The sequence below is a fragment of the Hyperolius riggenbachi genome, chromosome 3 (assembly GCF_040937935.1).
Source record: "Hyperolius riggenbachi isolate aHypRig1 chromosome 3, aHypRig1.pri, whole genome shotgun sequence".
In the NCBI taxonomy this organism is placed as follows: Eukaryota; Metazoa; Chordata; class Amphibia; order Anura; family Hyperoliidae; genus Hyperolius; species Hyperolius riggenbachi.
Window position 1 is genome coordinate 213,936,043 of NC_090648.1, and position 17,188 is coordinate 213,953,230.

The 17,188-nt window shown below is 44.2% G+C and overlaps 2 protein-coding genes across 4 annotated transcripts in view; one reads left to right on the plus strand and one right to left on the minus strand.

Annotated features, from left to right (window-relative positions):
• The window catches only part of SCAMP2 (secretory carrier membrane protein 2), a 73,010-nt gene extending 65,308 nt beyond the window's left edge, over positions 1 to 7,702 (minus strand). The window contains exon 1 of the mRNA XM_068275687.1: positions 7,536 to 7,702. Within this exon, the coding sequence (XP_068131788.1) occupies positions 7,536 to 7,592 (57 nt within the window). The 5' untranslated portion in view covers positions 7,593 to 7,702. The remainder of the gene's footprint in view (positions 1 to 7,535) is intronic.
• A 130-nt stretch (positions 7,703 to 7,832) lies between these two features.
• The window catches only part of MPI (mannose phosphate isomerase), a 34,428-nt gene continuing 25,072 nt past the window's right edge, over positions 7,833 to 17,188 (plus strand). Inside the window, exons 1-2 of one of the 3 annotated variants that reach the window (XM_068275684.1) lie at positions 7,833 to 7,870; positions 17,033 to 17,160. Coding sequence is in view for 1 of the 3 variants with exons in the window: in XM_068275685.1 (XP_068131786.1) it covers positions 9,376 to 9,394; positions 17,033 to 17,160 (147 nt within the window). In the remaining 2 variants the exon portion in view is untranslated. Of the gene's footprint in view, positions 7,871 to 7,890; positions 7,933 to 9,286; positions 9,395 to 17,032; positions 17,161 to 17,188 lie in introns of those variants that run through there. The other 2 variants (XM_068275686.1, XM_068275685.1) reach the window with 2 other exon arrangements.

Below are 17,188 nucleotides of genomic sequence, written 5' to 3' on the forward strand. Positions count from 1 at the left end.
TGGGAGATGCCTAAAAATTACTTGCTGGTTGAATAAAAGTAACTTTAAAGAGGAGCTGTCAGCCGTACTATCTCAGGAAAAAAAACCAAATATGTAAGTAGATAAATACTTGCTCTACTTACATAACATATGTATTGCACTGTCCACGTTATGATTCCTGTGAATTTTAAAGGAAAATTAGAGAATCCTCTTCTACACAGTTTCCATATTTACTGTGGCTATTTTGAAGCCAGTCGTGATGTAATTTCCGCCCTTATAGTGATTCTGTAACAAAAATTACAACGTTTTTTCTACCATCCTACAAGTTCCTAAACCTATTCTAATCTGTTCTGGCTCACTGCAGCACTTTGTACTATCACGGTCTCTGTAATAAATCAATGCATCTTTCCCCTGTCAGACTTGTCGGCCTGTGTCTGGAAGGCTGCCAACTCTTCCATGCTGGTCTGTTCCTCTATGCACACTCCAGTGTGGGTTTTATTTACATAAGCCAGCAGCTTCTCTGCTATCTTATCAGTGATAGAAGAGAGCTGGATAAAAATCCTCCTCTGTTAGGCTGTGAAAGTAGCTGGCTGACACATACTGAGGAATTACAAACACAGGCACAGGCAGAGCTGTCTGCAGGAAGCCTGTAATGTTCAGTGCATGAGAGAAGAAGGGGACAGAAGGTAAACACACAAATGATCTTTTGAGATTCAAAAGGAAAGCTGTATACAGCCTGCTTGTGTATGGATGTATTTTCTATGTGTGGACATATTGTCAGGACAAGACAAGACAAATAACATTTATATTGCGCTTTTCTCCTTGCGGACTCAAAGCGCCAGAGCAGAGCAGCAGCCACTAGGGCGCGCTCTATTGGCAGTAGCAGTGTAAGGGAGACTTGCCAAAGGTCTCCTACTGAATTAGTGCTGGCTTACTGAACAGGCAGAGCCGAGATTCGAACCCTGGTCTCCTGTGTCAGAGGCAGAGCCCTTAACCATGTACATCAATCTACTTCCTGTTTTGGTGGCCATTTTGTTTGTTTATAAACAAACTTTTTAAAACTGTTTTTGACTACTTTTAATGCGGCGGGGAGCGGCGAAATTGTGACACAGGGTAATAGGAGATGTCCCCTAACACACTGGTATGTTTACTTTTAACAATACAGATTCTCTTTAATCTCCTGATTTGCCCGCCCTTCACTATAGAAAGTGCATCGTTTCAGCCTGAGAAATTTTGGCCAATCAGAGAGGAACAGAGGTGTGGGAGTGGAAAACAGGAGGGAAAGAGGCTTCAGGCTGCATTAATTAAGTCTGAGGGGAAGTAGAGAAGCACAAAAAGACAACCCAGCATGCCCTGCAACTTCTCTTTTGTGCACCAAATAAGAGTCATGTAAACTGGGGAATGATAATTTAACAACAAGAAAAGTAATAGTGATTTTAACTTTTGGATTGCCTGATTAGCATCCTTATTACTTGTTTACCAAATAAAAATAAAGAATTGATTTTTGATTTTATGCCCGACAGTTACTCTTTAAAGAGAATCTGTATTGTTAAAAATCGCACAAAAGTAAACATGCCAGTGCGTTAGGGGACATCTCCTATTACCCTCTGTTACAATTTCGCCGCTCCTCGCCGCATTAAAAGTGGTTAAAAACAGTTTTAAAAAGTTTGTTTATAAACAAACAAAATGGCCACCAAAACAGGAAGTAGATTGATGTACAGTATGTCCACACATAAAAAAATACATCCATACACAAGCAGGCTGTATACAGCCATCCTTTTGAATCTCAAGAGATCATTTGTGTGTTTCTTTCCCCTGCAGCTATCTTCCACTGAAGTGTCAGGCTATTTCTTCCTGCAGAGTGCAGACAGCTGTGCCTGTATGTAATTCCTCAGTATGTGAAAGCCCAGCCAGCTCAGAGGAGGATTTATCCAGCTTGTAAAAGATAAGAGAGAAGAGAGAATCTGCTCTAATCTACATATCACACAGGCAGTGTGCAGAGAGGGGCCTGAAAGGGGGAGTTCATAGCAGAACCACAACACTGAAGAACTTGGCAGCCTTCCAGACACAGGCCTGACAAGTCTGACAAGAGAGAGATAAGTTGATTTATTACAGAGATGGTGATAGTAGAACGTGCTGCAGTAAGCCAGAACACATTAGAATAGCTTTTGGAACTTGTAGGATGATAAAAAACAGGATGCAATTTTTGTTACGGAGTCTCTTTAAGTCAAAATTTGCCAGGGGTATCAATAATTATGGGCAGCACTGGAACTGTGGGTACATCTAAGAGTGATATGCAGGTACTCTACAGGAAAATGAGAGGATTCTTCCTCTATGAGGCCTGGTGCACACCAAAAACCGCTAGCAGATCCGCAAAATGCTAGCAGATTTTGAAACGCTTTTTCTTATTTTTCTGCAGCGTTTCAGCTAGCGTTTTGCGGTTTTGTGTAGCGGTTTTGGTGTAGTAGATTTCATGTATTGTTACAGTAAAGCTGTTACTGAACAGCTACTGTAACAAAAAACGCCTGGCAAACCGCTCTGAAGTGCCGTTTTTCAGAGCGGTTTGCGGTTTTCCTATACTTAACATTGAGGCAGAAACGCATCCGCAATCCAAAATCTGCAGCAGCCCGGGAGTATGCGTTTCTGCAAAACGCCTCCCGCTCTGGTGTGCACCAGCCCATTGAAATACATTACCCTAGCGGATCCGCACCCGCAAGCAGATCGCAAACAGCAGCGGAAACGCTCCGGTGTGCACTAGGCCTTACACTCTATTCTTCATGCACAATCTGAGCCAGGTTTACGGGTGATACACAACACTTCTGCATTCAATGTGCACAACACTCAGTGGATTCACAGTAGCTCTGTAGGGAGTGCTTATATTGTATAGTACTACTGAGTAACTTAATTTGTAACTTCCAACCACAAAAGTTAACATATTAAATTAATTGATTTCATGAGCAAAGGGACTGTATAAGTTTGCATACAACATTTGCATAAACCTGCATAAAACAGAATTCTTTGCATATCAACCATCCCTACTAGTGTAGTGACACAAGTACACATCAAGCTTCATTCTTACAGCAGAGATGATATACATAAAACTAATTTCTGTGTAAACATCAGATACACTGCATCCAGAAAGAATTCACAGCGCATCACTTTTTCCACATTGTATGTTACAGCCTTATTCCAAAATGGATTAAATTAATTTGTTATCCTCAGAATTCTACATACAACACCCCATAATGACAATGTGAAAAAAGTTTGAAGTTTTGGCAAATGTATTAAAAGAAAAAACTGAGAAATCACATGTACATAAGTATGCATTGCCTTTGCTCAGTATTTAGTTGATGCACTTTTGGCAGCAATTACAGCCCCAAGTTTTTTGTTTTTTTTTGATGCCACAAGCTTGGCACTTCTATACTTGGCCAGTTTCACCCATTCCTCTTTTCTGCACCTCTCAAACTCCATCAGGATGGATGGGAAGCATCAGTGCACAGCCACTTTAAGATCCCTCCAGAGATTTTCAAATCAGATTCAAGTCTGGGCTCTAGCTGGGCCACTCAGGGCCCTTTTCCACTAGCAATCGCTAACGTTAACGCTGAACGCTAGCGATTGCTGAATCGCAATTACCGGCGATTCCCCGACGTTTGCGGCCGCGATTTTGCTATGCTATGCACTGCATAGCAAAATCGCGGCAAATATCGCTCCGCCGCGAGTTCGCGTTCCTGGCAAAAACGAATCGCGGTAGTGGAAATGACCTACCGCGATTCCTATGTTAAAAAGCAAACCGTAGCAATTGTAAAATCGCTAGCGGTTTGCGTTTTTGCGATTCAGCCAGCGCAAACGCGCTGGTGGAAAAGGGCCCTCAGGAACATTCACAGAGTTGACCTGAAGCCACTCCTTTGATATCTTGGCTGTGTGCTTAGGGTCATTGTCCTGCTGAAAGATGAGCCATCACCCCAGTCTGAGTTCAAGAGCGCTCTGGAGCAGGTTTTCAACCAGGATGTCCCTGTACACTGCTGCAGTCATCTTTCCCTTTAACCCGAATAGTCTCCCAGTTCCTGCCGCTAAAAAAAATCCCCATAGCATGATGCAACCACCATATTTCACTGTAGGAATAATATTGGCCTGGTGAGGAGCGGTGCCTGGTTTTCTCCAAACGTGATGCCTGGCAGTTCAATATTTGTCTCAACAGACCAGAAAATGTTGTTTCTCATGGTGTAAGAGTTCTTCAGGTGCCTTTTGGCAAAATCCAGGTGAGCTGCCATGTGCCTTTGACTAAGAAATGGCTTCCGTCTTGACAATCTACCCTATAGGCCTGATTGGTAAATTGCTGCAGAGATGGTTATCCTTCTGGAAGGTCTACTCTCTTCACAGAGGACCTCTGGAGCTCTGAGAGAGTGACCATCGGGTTCTTGGTCACCAACCTGACTAAGACCCTTCTCCCCAGATTGTTCAGTTTAGATGGCAAGCCAGCTCTAGTTATAGTCCTGGTGGTTTTGAACTTCTTCCACTTACATATGATCAAGGCCACTGTGCTCATTGGGTCCTTCAAAGCAGTAGAATTTTTTCTGTAACCTTCCCGAGATTTGTGCCTAGAGACAATCCTGCTGGAAGTCTACAGACAATTCCTTTGACTTCTTGCTTGGTTTGTGCTGACACGACTTTTTAACTGTGGGACCTTATATAGACTGGTGTGAGCCTTTCCAAATCATGTCCAATCAGCTGAGTTTACAACAGGTGGATTCCAATTAAGCGGCAGAAACACCCCAAGCATATTCAGGGGAATCAGGATGAATCTGAGCTCAATTTTGAGCTTCATGGCAAAGGCTGTGAGTTCTTACGTACATGTGCAAAAATCTCAAGTAACATTTTTTCACGTTGTCATTGTTGTGTGTAGAATTTTGAGGAAAGCCTCATCTACACGGGTAGATGAGGCTGCTCGATTAGCCGCCGGATCGCCTCTTCCGCGTGCCTGCCGCGTCCCCGCTCGCGCCGCATTCAATTCCCCGCTCGTCCCCGCCGGCGCCGCTTATCTTCCGCTCGATTCCCTGCCATTGTCCCCTCGCGGGGATTGAGCAGGGAATCGGCGGAAGCAAGATCCGTCCTGTCGGATCTTATCAATCGAGCCGCATTTGCGGCTCGATTGATAAGGAACATCGCGGCCGCATCTACGCGTGTAGATGCGGCTTGAAAACAAGCGTTTAACTAATTTTGCAATAAGGCTGTAACAGAACAAAATGTGTAAAAAAGTGATGCACTGTAAATACTTTCTGGATGCACTGTATATGAAGCAGTTACATTGCCACAATGAGGCTCACGCAACTTACAACTTGTTTACATGATAAGAATGTACACACGCGCTGATTAACTAAACAACCAACTAATTTTAATATACAAAAACTACGTGCGCACCAACAAGTCCGCATTCAAAAACATCAAGTTGTTCACACTACTTGTACACACATGGCCAACCTGCATGATAGTTGGGCAGGTTGATCCTCCGGTTGGATTGGGCATCTCCCTGTTATCAGCTGGACGTCTTGTCTTTTGCAGCGTACACACACCCAAGTATTACTCAACAGACTACGTTTAGATGTTAGTTGGGCAGAATAGTTGCACGTGTGTACGAGCCTATCCAGGCACAATCAGATATGTATATCTGACTTTAAAAATACAGTGACTGTTTTATTGCAGCAGCACAGACGGCTTCTTTTTGAATGGTTTATTTCATTTTTGTAGACTAAGCACTGCTATTACTGTTATTTATGACTATTATCTGAGAAACAGAACATTGTCATATTTTCTCTTTTAATCACAGTTTAAATGCAATAGGAGTCGGTGCATTTTTCCTGAATCCGACCCCAAGTACCCAAAAATTGCTCCAATTCTAGCTCCACAGCCCTGGTTGCATAACATTGTGGTACTCTCCCCTGCTGCTCCACCTTCGCAGTGGCCATTACTGTGGATGAGACAGACCACAGTACCAGGGGGTGCAATGTGACAGAAGTGCCACAGAAGCTGCAGTGCATTGCTGAGTGGTAATCTGATCACCAGGTGATGCTGGATAAAAAAAAAAAATTCCATGAAGATTCATTATTAGCATTCACACTGGGATTTGTACTATTGGATCAGCATCACATCTGGCACATGCTGCCAGTAGTATTTTTTGGCAATTCCTCTGCCTCAGGCACTGTGAATGACTTCAGTGTGAGCACTCCCAACTGCTGAATAAATGTTATAAAAACATTCAGATCATGATCGACCAACTTCTTGAAAGCTCAGCGTCCATAAATCCAGTTGTGATTATTCTTTTCATAAGCCTTTGTGAAGTAAGATGAATGCTAGACTACTTTAAGGAACCCAGCAGGAAACCTCATAGGTAACAGTTATCCAATCACAGCAGCCCCTACAGAACAAAGGGTTGCGATTGAATAGTGTGGGCAGTTTACTACAACCTATCTGAAATCTATCGAGAGCATGCCATCCAACTAATAATGTTAGCGGAATTTCCCTATGAGGTTTCCTGTTGGGTCCCTTTAAGTAGACTAGCGCCATAAGAGGCTGTGTCTACAGTCTAAGACTCTACACTACTTTTTTTTTTTTTTTACTGCAGCAAAGGAAGCATAATCTGCAGAACACTCTCTGTTCACCATTTCTCAGAAGAATGTTCCAACATGTAGTCTCAGCTCCGCACAAACCAGACAGCAAGAGCAAACTGAGCCAACACAAGGCTGGGAAATTCCTGCCACAGTTGTGCCACCCTACCTATAATTCCTTCTAACAGTTGTTTCCCTTTTGTTTGGGGTCTTTCAGGTGCCAAACGAAAACTGGGTTAATGTCAAGGAACGCTGTCCGACACCAATGTCCAATGTGTTGTAAATATTGATATGGTGTAATTTAGTGTTTAAATTTGTATTTTCAGACACTAGAGTAAAGCTAACCTAAATGTCTCAAAACATACTCCACCCTCCCTTATCTATAGACCAAAACAACAGATTGATTGGCTGTAGCTGAGCTGCATGTCTGTACAGGGCTTTTATTGTATAATACTGTCACCTGAATACACCATGTATTAATATAAACATTCTCTAATTTTCAGAGAAGGATGAGACCACAACAAATAAGACGTGCATACAGTTTTTCTCAAACTACACTACTGGCATATTTTAATTTGTGTATTTACTTTCAGGGGGAAAAAATAAAATTTCTCCATATAGAGCTCAGCTGCGTCAAAAAGCTGTGCCTAGTGTTTCAGCAGAGTGGGCCTCCAGCAGCCAAAATGCACCATATACCTCCCACCTAGCAGTAATACCCAAGTATTGCAATCTGCACATCACACCCTGCACCTTAGACAAGGCCAAGTCATGTGAGCATTGAGTATATGCCACGCCTCCTTCCACCTGTTCTCACAAAGTCCCAATCTCGGCTCTGATTGGCCGCTGTAACACACTGGACTAGGCACCAGGTTACCCGTAGCTGTGGCAAGTGCATAAATTATGCCAGTGATTGCGATGCAACCAGGCGCCGGCTCGTTACGCCTCGCCCATTACCTGGAAAGGGTTCACATCCACAGGGTCTGCGAACGGATTGGTATCGTAGCCTGCCATAACTCCTGCACTAGCGTCGGTGTCTAGCTGGACCGTCCAGCCGGGACTCCTCCTCAGATAGGATCCTTCCTGGATGTGACGGGGCAGACTCTGAGGGGCGGGGCCAACAAATGCTTAGTGTTGGGCGACATCTACAGGGCCGCCAATAGCTATTCAGTAGGCTGGTATAGGTGACTAATGGGCGTGGCCAGTCAGCCAATCAGAGCTTGCGTTTCTGAATAGTTCCGGAATGGAGATGTCACTAGGATACGGGGCCTGGCCATACAGCGTCGAGAGGGGTGGGATTAGTATAGACGGTAGTGTAGTACAGTAGTAGATAGGTGGTGAGGCTGCTGCGCAGGTGAGGTGTCGTGACATCACTAAGATGAAGGCTGCTTGCCAAGGGTGTTTCTACTAGAGATGGGAAGTTCGGATCTTTTCAATGATCCGGATGATTCGAATCGGATCATTGAAGAGATCCGGATCTTTGATCCGAATCTCGGATCATTTTACTACCGGAAGCATTCGGGGGTAAAATGAACAGCAGGACAGGTCTGTGCAGGGCCGGGCCGAGGCAGAGGCTGGAGAGGCTCCAGCCTCAGGGCGCAGTGTAGGAGGGGGCGCACAATTCATTCAGTTGTCATTCCCAATTGTGTTTGAAGCAGAAAGAAATAGGAAAGGGGGATACATAGCAGTGACTGCAAGCCAGATAACTAGATATTAAGGTATTGGGGAGGTTTGGGGCCCTGGGGGGCCTCTTAGTCTAGTAGCAATCAGTGTGTGACGGCTGGGGTGGGAGGGATGGAGGGGCGCACTTTGGTGTCTCAGCCTTGGGTGCTGGAGGACCTTGTCCCTGCTCTGGGTCTGTGGACAGGAGAAGGGGAGGGGGTGGACACACAGAGAAGGGGAGAAGATGGACAGAGGGCATGGAGTGGACAGAGAAGGGAGGAGGGACGAGCAGAGAGCAGAAATGTTTGCACGTAATACCCACATGCTGAAGTCATATGCTTTACATGTATTTCACCTATATGTTCATCTGTACACTTTGAAAGAAAACGTCGCACAGTGAAAGAAAGCATTCCCAGAAGATAAGTGCAGCTGTTTAGTGCTGAGTGCAGGAGGATCATATTGCCTTTCAATCACACTGTCTGCAAAGTTACTGAGCTGTGCTGAGCCAAAAGCTTCCAATGTGTTCACTGTGCAGCACTACGGAACAGACAGCCTATAATGAGCAGCACATTGCAGCCAGTATGTGTGCTCTACACCTATCTGGCAGTGGCACCCATGTCCCCTCTCTCTCATCTACCTGTGGCTGCAAGGCTGCCTCCCCTCCTACAGAGCGATCCATCTCTGCTCTGCTTCCAAGACCCCGCTGCGAGGGGGCGTGTCGCTCCTGGCCCCGCCCCTTTTGCGATCCGAATCACTCATTTTGATGATTCGGATGATCGACTCATAAAATAGATTCGGATCAAAGATCCGAATCGTTCATGATCCGGACAACACTAGTTTCTACAGAGACAGCACCCCTTATAGAGTGCTCAGGCTAGTTGTCTGTGGAGGCTGAGGAACAGCAAAGTCACATGACCTCTCTTCAATTTTCACATAGAATAAATGTATTCTGGTAGTATCTGACGTTACTCGCAGCAGACTCATTTTCTTCACAATATTCTCCAAGGGCAAGGAGGCAAACGAGTGAGTTGCTTTTGGCGAGCCACACCGCCCGCCCTGATTTGACTACATTTCCCGGCGTGCTGCGCGTTGCGAGGTGGCTGCGTGCTGGTGGAGGGGGGTCAGAGCGGAGCTGATGATGGCTGAAGCTAGAGGTGAGCTGTGGGACTACTCATCTCGGGAGGCGGTTAGATTGGTTGGAGAAGTGCCTTCAGTCTGACATTGACACAGTGCTGTGGAGTCTGTGGCTATAACCTCCGGGCTGGGACATGCTCAGGAATGTAGCTCACCAACCTGTACTGATCCTACTTCATTCATATGTTGTCTGCATATGAAATCTTCCATACTTTGCTTTTTAATGGACACCCGTCCCATTGCCCGATATTCATGGGTACACACGCGTATATTACTTTAGGACATTACAACAGGGTTCCAACTAGTGAGTGCGTTGGTTCCTAAAATGTTATGTAAAGAATACTGGTGAGTAGGTGGCCAGTTGGAAATGAGCCAATCCGAATCAACCGGAAGTGTTGAATTGGTCCAGTTCCAAGCCACTCCCAGTTGGCATGTGGATGCAAGTTGACATTATTAACAATCTACCGTTGAATAGAAACATGCGATTCTAAATATGCCAGCTTGCATGTAAATTTGATGCAAAATGATACCTGAGAGCTGATTAGTTGGTGATTTCCACCATTCAGGGAAGGGTCACCCTTGTTGAAATTAAGGGGGTTTTGCTACACTTGTGAAACAGCAAGTATGCTTTCCTAGGGGTCGCTGCTTTTTCAGGAGCCACCTGAGGTTCTGTATAGCATTTATAAAACTCCAACCTGCACTACCGAGGTGACAAGTGACCTGATGAGATAGACCTGTATATACAGTGCCAAGCACACAAATAACTACTGTGTTCCTTTTTTTCTTCCTCTGCCTGGAAGAGTTAAACAAGTATGGAAGTGACAGTTTCTGTCCAGGTTGGACTATGGCATAATCCCCCTGATAAGGAATTACAGCCATAAAACACTTTCCTATCAGTAAATGGCTTCTAAGAGCAGGAAAGAGATCAGAAGGGTCAATAGTTAATATATTTGAGCTCTGGCATACTTCAATGAAGGTGTAATTGAGCAAAGACAATAAAGCAGTAAAAAAACTAGATTTAAATATATAATAAAACTGGAATTTCTTAAAAAAAGTCATTTTTAAGAGGAGGACAGATACAATTGTTTATCGCAGCACACATTGTAATTTGATCACTTAGCTGTGTCAGCTGACTGCCACAGCAGAGAGCTTATTTGTAAACACAATATGCCTGCTTCCATGAAAGCAGGAAGTAGACAAACTGCAGATTTATTGCAGGATCAATTGTATCAGCTGTAACAAAGAAATGTTTTTCTTTTAAAGTGGATCCGAGATGAACTTTTACTCATTGCATAATTGTGTTCCTTTCCTATTGTTTATAGGGCATTCCTCAAGCCAAATACTTTTTGTTTTAATACTCGAAATCCCTATAAACTAAACAAGCCATGCCCACCGGTTTTCAGAGAGCCAAGGAACTTTCAGATGGTAGCAAGGGCTCATGGGAGCTCAGTCTGGGTAGGAGGAGGGGGAGGTATTACTAGCCAGAGATTTCAGGGGGGGGGGGGGGGGTGTTAAGTTTTTTTTTTTTGCTCAAGATGCAGATAAGCCTGCCCCTGTTTAATGTTTACAGACAACATGGCTACTGTGATTGTATCACAGGAAGAAATAATCATGTTCAATTAAAGCTGTTTGCAGCTAGATTTGCTGTGTAAACTATCTAAACTTTAGATAAGATATATATATATAGACAAGTTACTTGTTCTAGTTAGTTTTTCATCTTGGATCCGCTTTAAGGTTAGTATGCTGCTGCGTAACTAGAGCTGAGCAGGGTTGCTCTCACGAGTAATCACAAATGATTACCCGTGATTCAAATGAGGCTTAATTGGTGCAAAAAAAGTGAGGCTTGCAACACAACAAATAGGACGCGTGCAAGCTTTCTGGAATGCAGGGCGGACAGTGGAATTATGGGTAAATAACCCCTTGTATCCCCACTGCACACCTGCGCCAATTAAGCCTTATTTAAATCACAGGTAATCACTCATGATTACTCGTGAGAGAAACCGTGGAGCTGAGATAAAGTTCTGAGTTCAGGTCTGCTTTAAGCACAGTGCATGCAATTCCTCCTTGAAATTCCCTGGCTACTATAAAAGAAAAAAAAATGTTCAATTGCAGTGCAGGAAACCGACACGAGTATGATCATTCCCTCAAATTTCTGCCCAGGGAATTTTCCCTCCTGTAGGGTGAGGGCCCATTCACACTTGAGCGTTTTGCCAGCGATTTTGGCAAAACACTCAAACACTAGCGCTTTTGAAAGCGCTAGGGTAATTAAACCCTATGGGCTCGTTCTTACTTGGGCAATTTGTGCTAATTGCCGCAAATCGCCCAAAATCGCAAAACGAACGTGTCGTCTGCACCATTTTCAGGCGATTTCCCGGTGATCGCGTTTTAGTGCCATAGAAGCGCTAAACGCAATCGCGGAAAAATCGCCGCAGTGTTCAGTGATTTTTCTGCTGAAAAATCACTCACACAAAACCACGCCAGCGTTTTGCGCTTTCAAGTGTGAATGGGCCCTAAAGGCCAGACACATGCTTGACTAAAGTTGGCTGAGGCTGCCAATAACGATTGCTCCAGCTGATAATCAGACGTGTGTACAGTGACTTGCGACCCCCAACCTGCAAATAATACACTGTGCGGATCAACTAATCCCCCACGAGGGCTGATCCCAATGTCTATGCTGCTCCTCCACGTGATGTGACTAATGCGCAGCTCCATCGTCCCTCCACCTCCTCGCATAGCAACACAGTTTATTGCAGCTGTGTAACCTGGCCCAGCATTGTCACCCAAGGATTTTGGGTCCCAATCCCCGATGGGCGAAACATCCATCAAAGGTCACCAGTAGAGATGTTCAATGAGATGCTAATTGTTATGGCTTGTTGTGTACTTTGTATGCAATTTGCATTGGCCTTGTTTCAAACTGCATACAATATGGATTACATTTGCATGCAAGACAGAAAACTGAGCATCTCGCAGACCAACTCTAGTCCCTAAAAGTTGAGCTGTGGCTGTAAAGGTAGGCATTAGAGAAGGAGAGTGAGATGCTAATATTTCTGGCATGCATGAAAATTGTATGGAGCTTGGAGTTGTGCTAATCCATGCACTCTCTGCTGAGTTGGCCTAAAGGTGCCCATACATCAGGCGATTTTTGCAACTGATCAACCAACCAATTTGATTATGAGATTGGTTGAAAATTGGTGCTGATAAGTGCAGGCACGACCAACGATGTGACCAATTTTGGGCTGAAATTGGTTGCGTCAGTCGATCGCGCCTGGTGCAAGATGTTCGAGCAGAGGTTGGTGAATCGGACTTGCGGCAGTACGGTGGCTAAATTCGGAATGAGCAACGAAATCCACGCCGCTGCCCCCTAATGTATAAATGTGCCATCCTCCCAACCCCACTCCCCCATATGTGCATTTATACATCTTTTCCACCCCTTGGGCTCTATTCTCAAAGGCCTAGTGCACACCAGAGCGGTTCGGCTGCAGTTTGCGATCCGCTTGCGGGTGCGGATCCGCTAGGGTAATGTATTTCAATGGGCTGGTGCACACCAGAGCGGGAGGCGTTTTGCAGAAACGCATACTCCCGGGCTGCTGCAGATTTTGGATTGCGGATGCGTTTCTGCCTCAATGTTAAGTATAGGAAAAACGCAAACCGCTCTGAAAAACGCCTGTTCAGAGCGGTTTTGCAGGCGTTTTTGTTACAGAAGCTGTTCAGTAACAGCTTTACTGTAACAATATATAAAAAATCCACTATAGTGAAAACCGCAGCAGCAATCCGCAAAACGCTAGCAAAACGCCTCATAAAAATAAAAAAAAGCGTTTAAAAATCTGCTAGCATTTTGCGGATCTGCTTGCGGTTTTTGGTGTGCACCAGCCCAAAGAGGCCAAATCACAGCAAAATATGACCGCAAAATTACCGCCAGCGGTAATCTCCGCATTTTGTCTGCTTTCACCAAAATTTTCCGCATGTTTTCCGCATGCGGTAAAAAGAGTGCGGAAACAGCAATTAAACGTGCGGTAAACATGCGGTAAACATGCGGTAAAAAGGTTGCATGAAAAATAGTTTAAAAAAAAAAATTCAAAGTCCACCAAGCATAGCACTTAAGCCTCCAGACATCATTAAAATCAATGGGATGCGAAATATATAACCTACTACTTGTAGGTGATAAAAAATCGGTAATTAACGCTGAAATAATGCGCCTGAAATATTTTGTGAATGTGTTTTTTTTTGGCGAAAATACCGACTTTTGCGGAACTTTTTCCGCATTACTACCGCACATTTACCGCATATTTACCGCATGTGGAAATAACATGCGGAAAATTTTGAGAATTCCAACTTGACGGTATTTTGGGTGCAAACTTCCCGCATGTACTTTACTGCATGCGGGAAGTCTTTGAGAATAGAGCCCCTTGTGTTGAAAGCCACATGACCACAGCAACTGGACAGTAAGGCCCAATTCACACTGGGAATCGCAAAATATCTAGCATTTAACTACCTGCGGACCGAGCGAGTACGAATCTACGTCGGGCAGGGGGCGCTGCGGTTCTGACAGGACATAAGCTCTACGTCCCATTGACCGCGCGCCCCCGCCCGTCCCTGTCGCTCGGTCCGCTCTGCCCCCGCCGCAATGTGCAGCCCTGCCGCCTCTATGACGGCAGAGCACTGTGAGCCGGGCAGGAGCCGTTTTCATTGGCTCCTGGCCCTGTCTTTCATGTAAGCCGTTCCTATTGGCTTACATGGAATGACAGGGTCAGGAGCCAATGAAAGCGGCTCCTGACCGGCGCACAGCGCTCTGCCGTCATAGCGACGGCAGAGAGAGCAGCCTGCGGCGGGGACAGAGCGGCGTGTCCAGCGGGAGCGACCGTAACTTGCGGCGATTCGTCGGGAAGCGGCGGTTTGCTGGACCAGCACCCTCTGGTCCTTAAGGGGGCAGAGGGTGCTGGTCCAGAAAGGGTTAAAGAAAAACTATTTTCCGATTATTATTTTTTTCCTCACTGTATGGGAAATTGATTTTTGAGCAATTGCATTTTGCAATTCTTTAACAGCGAAACCCAGTGGTTCCAAAATCGCTAAAAATGCTTCATGCACTGTGTTTGCTATTACAGCAAAATATCTAATCGCTGGCTACTGCTACAGTGAGAACACTGCCACACACTTAACACTGCAGTGGTGCTTTTCAAAATGGCAGCGATTGAAAGCGCTGCTGAAATCGCTAGTAAAACCCTCCAGCGTGAATGGAGACTTGGAGACAAACACTCTCGCTTCTACTCAGCACGGCAACAAGTTTGTTAGGAACACTCTTATGGTGCCCATACACGATACAATAAAAACGTTTGATTTTCCCGTTTATTCGATCTAAATGATCGAATCGAATGAAAGTGGAAAATATTATTTTTTTTCGATCAAGAAATTCGAACAATTATCCATTTTTTTTTTCTAGAAAAATCTGGACATGCTGGAAAAATCTTTATAGTCTTATATTGGAATGGAATAATCAAAATAAATTATCGGAAAAAAAAATGAAAAATTGTACCATGTTTGGCCACCACTAGGGTAGGAACACACTAGGCAGAATCACATATGCGTTTTCCATAGCACAGTGGAAAATGCATATGTGATTCTGCCTAGTGTGTTCCTATTCTTACTCCGAGCATTGTCCTGTGATTGGCAACGGCAAACATCCAATCACTGGGCAGTGTTCATGTGAATAATGTGACTTGTGGATGCTGCAGGAGTGAGAGTGGTTCTAACAAATTTGTTGCTGGGCAGAGTAGGAGTCTCTTGTGACTTTAGGGCTGATACACACTGGCTGCAAAGAATGCATTCTCCTTCACTTGAATGAAATGGCGGCAAAACCCCTGTGATTTTGAATATCTATTAGTCCATTTCAAACTGCATACATTTGGATACAGAATTTGTATAAACCTGTATGAAGTTGGAATGATTCATTAACATAAAAATGAACGTTGCCCATGGAAACCGCTCTACTCAGTTTCTCATGAATAATAATTCATTTTATTGGTATAAATAAAGTGCTATGTGCTAATTACAGTGAAACTGATTCTGAATAAATTACGAAACCAGTGAGGTAATAAAAAACTGCAAATAAACTCCTGTACAGGGGTTGCCGATCTTGAAAAAGTGGAGTGATGCCCAAGATACTAGTGGGTTTGTCTGCCACTAATAATCAGAACATTTGCATAGCGCTTTTCTCCTGTTGGACTCAAAGCGCTCAAGAGCTGCAGCCACTGGGACGCGCTCAAGAGGCCACCCTGCAGTGTTAGGAAGTCTTGCCTTGAACTCCTTACTGAATAGGTACTTGACCTAGCCAGGATTCGAACCCTGGTCTCCCATGTCAAAGGCAGAGCCCTTAACCAGTACACTATCCAGCCACTAAACCACCTGTATCCCTCTCAAATTTACTGGTGGCTGAGTCTGGCACTTACCTTAGGACCCACTCATACCGGGGTGATTTGTGGGTGTTTTCTGCACAGTATATGTTTGTCACTTTAAACAATTGTTGATTAAAGTCTATTGTAGGTAAAAGTGCCTGATGTCTGTTGCCCCACTTGAGTGACTTGCTGGAAATGTGTGAAACAGCAAAAGTCCTTCCATGCTTACCTCCTTCAGCCACACTTTCCGATCACGTGACCTCTTATTTCAGACATGACTTTTAGCTAATGAAGTTTTATATGACACAAAACATTTGAACTCACATCAAGCTATCCAATGGTAACTTCAGATCTGTGAATGAAGTATGGTGTTAGTGCGTCTCACCTTCTTTTCATTTTCTGGACATCACGTGCTCAGTGTATATTATGCAAGAGCTTGTTTTGTAAGTTTATATCTAAGTAACTGATATGGTGGGATGACATTTAGACCTCCGTACCAGTTGAAGGTGACTTGCCCTGTGGAATGAATCAGCAACTGTATGCTGCAGAAAAACTTGGACTATAATTAGTGATCCAATGCGTTCCTTGCAATATTCTCCAGTCTACTGTTCCTCTGTAAAAGCTACCCAACCATAGTTTGCTTTCATGGTGCATTCCTATACGTTACAAGTTATATCAGATTCTGTGTTCATCTTTAACCACTTGGCATCTAGAGGTTGAGAACATCCTATGGACCAGAGCAGTTCTGACGTTTTAGCCATCCCCAATTCAGATATGTTTTACAAAAGGAGGAGGAAGTTGTCATATATTCTGTGGTGTGTATATATAGAAAATTCACACATTTTGTATTTCTTTCTGGAAATTGCATGCAAATTCTCACACATACAACGTAAGCCTATAGTGGAAATAGGCCCTAAAATAATTTTTTTCTAGCGAAATATCGTTCGAGCAATCAGATCATTTTGATTGGATTTTCATTGAACCAAAGTTTGAATTTCTTGTCGGTTGTGATAGATGGGAAGCAAAGATTGGTTCGTTGATGGTGTAGTGAAAGATGTATTACAATATTTCACGTCCAATCAGAATTATCTGATAGCTTGAAGATTTTTCGCTAGAAATTGGATAGTTAGTGGCCACCTTAATTCTAGCTCTGATTAGGAGTACCAGAGGAGATATTGCTTAGAGCTGTTACATTGATTAGATATTTAGACCTCTTGTAGTGGCCAGGTTTCCTTTTCTTATGTTTGTAATCTCCTTTTGGCTTTACAGTGTTTCTCCTTTCTTGCGCGGTACAAGACTATGCGTGGGGTAAACTGGGCAGCAGCAGTGAAGTGGCTCAGCTGTGGGCCAGTGGTGACCCAAGCCGACAAATAGATCCTAAGAAGCCATATGCAGAGGTATATGCTTGACATCCTTACATATGTT